The 3,127-nt window shown below is 49.4% G+C and overlaps 1 protein-coding gene across 1 annotated transcript; it reads left to right on the forward strand.

The window, feature by feature from the left end:
• Positions 1–501: 501 nt before the first annotated feature.
• On the forward strand, positions 502–2,785 carry FERD3L (Fer3 like bHLH transcription factor). The gene has a single exon (XM_086398114.1). The coding sequence runs from the start codon at positions 590–592 to the stop codon at positions 1,082–1,084; it is 495 nt and encodes a 164-aa protein (XP_086254240.1). The 5' UTR covers positions 502–589; the 3' UTR covers positions 1,085–2,785.
• Positions 2,786–3,127: the final 342 nt, after the last annotated feature.

Below are 3,127 nucleotides of genomic sequence, written 5' to 3' on the forward strand. Positions count from 1 at the left end.
TGGGATACCAGACAAACAGCTCCCCTCGACCCCTGGCAGACAGGGCCCCTCCTCTGGACATCATTAAAAGCACATGCACTTGTCTCACACCCATTGGCAGCAGAGGGTGGCAAGATTCGGAACTCCCACCCTGAAGCCAAGGAGAAGCCAGAGCGGTGGAAAACATCCTTGCTTTGAAAACCCAAAGCTAAATTAAAGAACTACATGAGACAAGGAGCTTGAAGAATATTAGTTGGCTGCGGGAGTGTCGAGACAAACAAAAAGCACAGCAGGTAAGAGCTGGAGGTTGTTGCCAAGAAGGAACTGTCCCAGGTGGCAGGGCGGAAAGGATCGCAGAATTGGAGGCCTATTCCTTTGAGTCTTCCCGGCGTTCTCAAGCTTGTCTTCTTCCATCAGTTTCGAAAGGAGGGACGTTGTCAGAGCCTTCCCTATCGGTGCAGCTAATCCTGTTATCAGCTTGGTTATACATATTAATGTCCCTGACCCTTCGGTGATGGTGACCCATCAGATTCAGGGCTGTTAGGAAGGCCGTCACCAGGCTTGCCCCTCCCTTCAATAAACCTATGAGACGCAGGGCCAAGCAGACGCGATGGCAGCCTTTCCCGAGAGCTGCGTGGACGCCACCGTCCTGGACTTCGTCGCAGACCTATCCCTAGCCTCCCCGGGGCACCCTCTCCTCTGCGACTTGACACCTAGGGTCCCCTATGGGAACCACCAGGACCTTGTGCTCCGAGACGGAAGACCCAGGAGTCTGGCGCGTTTTGAGGAAGAGGATCCAGAAGAAGAGGAGGGGGAAGGAGAAGAGGGGGAAAACGAGGAGGAAGAGGAGCACGGGAGAGGCGCCTCCCTACTGGGCCGCCCCAAGAGGAAAAGAGTGATCACCTACGCCCAGCGCCAAGCAGCCAACATCCGCGAGAGGAAGCGGATGTTCAACCTCAACGAGGCCTTCGATCAGCTGCGGAGGAAGGTGCCCACTTTCGCTTACGAGAAGAGGCTCTCCCGGATCGAGACTCTACGCCTGGCCATTGTCTACATCTCCTTCATGACCGAGCTCTTGGAGAGCTTGGAGAAGGAAAGAGACTGAGCCAGGGTCGGGTGGAAGTGTCTGCCCACTCCTTGCCTGGGCGCGCACGGGTTTGGGGTGTTTGAAGACCCAGCAGTGGGTGCGACGGAAAGGCCAGGAGGGGCCCTCCCAGACAGAACGGCTGGCCTTCGCAGGAGCTTGGTTCTGGATTATAACATGTCCACAGTCCTCGAGAGGCATGGAAGCCGTAGATTTAATATATATGCGGTCGCTGTCGATGGAGAATGGGGCAGGAGCCGGCGAGGCGAGTGAGGACGAGCTAAAACCGAGTTGGGGCAGTCGAGGCCCACGTCCCCAAGCAGCGTCTGTCGGGCGGGTGGGAAGCTAACCCTCCCCGCAGTCGGGAGACTTCGGGAGCGTCTGTGCAGTCCTAGCTTTTAACTTTTCTTTCTTTGTTTCTTCTTTAATATAACTATAAGGAGATATTCCTTTTTTTTTTTTTTTTGCCTCTAGAATCGGCGCTGAGCCATCCCAGGCAGGCGCTCCGCTCCGGCCCGTGCTCGTGGGGCGCGGGAAGGGGAGAGGGGCGGAGAGGGTGGTCCTAGTCCGGTGAGGAGTGAGGGTTACTGGGTCTTCTGAGAGGCCCAGGGCGCTCCGGCTCTCTCGTGCGGTCCTCTTAGTCTTGTCGAGAGGCAGAATGAAGGAAATGAGAAACCAGGAGACATTATTCCCCTCCCCTCGCCTCCTCTCCCTCCCCTTACCTTCCCCTCCGCTTAGGCTCTAAACAGCAACCCTGGTGTGGCCCCTCCCGGAGTAGGATGCTTGAACCGGGAGGTAACTGGGGACAGCTCCAGCTTACGCGCTGGGGGTGCAGCTGGGCTTACAAGGCGTCTCGGGCCCCCGGAGGCTTTACCACCTACAGTTGTTTCCCCTGGTCGCCTACGGGGGAAAAGGGCCGGGTCTTCCCAGGGGCAGCCCCACCAGAGCGCGCACTTTCAAATTTTTAGCTGTACGTAGGGAAAGATAGTTTTCATTCTAGTTGCATCTAGGGATAAGGGAGAGAAAACCTCAGAGGAGGAAATTCATTCTTCCACTTTGCCAAAAAGTGTGCGATGGAGATGAGTTTGAAGCAAGATCGTGCTGAGGGGCTCCCTCCAGTTTGGAAGGTCTGCCATTCCACAGTTCTTTTGTGCTAAGGAAGAACTTCTGCCAACAACTGAAACGGGGTTCTTAAGATAGCAGTAGGTAAGTGAGGAGAGGAATCAGAATGAGTAATCCCCATCTACTGTAAAGTGAATAAATCGTATTGTTCCAACACTATATTTTGCTCTCACCTCGCAAATCCTTGGGCGGATGTGCACAGACACACACAGGTCTCCCTATTAGCCTTTTAGAAACGTGTTTCATTTTATTAAGAAGTAATATATACTCATCCTAAAAAGTTTAGAAAATTAAAATTTAAGAATAAATTTAAATCACTTCATGTTACCACATAGCGTTTTAATCTATTTCTTTTAGTATTTTTTATACAGATATAAATTCAATGTGTTAAACAAATTTGGGATACTTTTGGAATTTGTCCACTCAGCATTATAGAATGAGCACTCTTTCCTTGACTTTAAGTATTACTCAAATGTAATTTTGATCACTGTATTTTATTATTATATCCATGTATCACAACTTCACTCCAGTACTTTACAAGTGGATGGCTATTTTCTCTTTTAAAAAATAAATGATGATTCAAGAGCACTCTTATAAATATTTTCTGTGCCTATGATAATTTCCTGATACTAAGTAACTAGAAGTGAAACTTCTGTACCAAGTGAACATTCAACTTTGTAGCTAAAGGCCGGATTGCCTTCCGAGCAGATCTGCCAGTTCACATACCCTCCCATCAGCATTATAGGGATTTGCTTGTCCTGGAAATTAAAAGTTTTCCTAGTTCTTCTATCTATGGGAAATGAATTAGTTCTGAAATGACCACTTTCCCAAAGATGATTTCTTTTTTTGAATATTGTTTCTACTTCTACCATAAGAATATTAGGATAAATACGTAAAGGAAAAAATGTAACCAACTAAACCAAACAACAAAACTAGGTAGTG

The sequence above is a fragment of the Bos grunniens genome, chromosome 4 (assembly GCF_055505025.1).
Source record: "Bos grunniens cultivar Pamir isolate PY7600 chromosome 4, Bosgru_T2T1.0, whole genome shotgun sequence".
In the NCBI taxonomy this organism is placed as follows: domain Eukaryota; kingdom Metazoa; phylum Chordata; class Mammalia; order Artiodactyla; family Bovidae; genus Bos; species Bos grunniens.

Coding starts and splice junctions, on each gene's coding strand:
- FERD3L (XM_086398114.1), top strand. CDS start 590: ATGGCAGCCTTTCCCGAGAGCTGCGTGGACGCCACCGTCCTGGACTTC.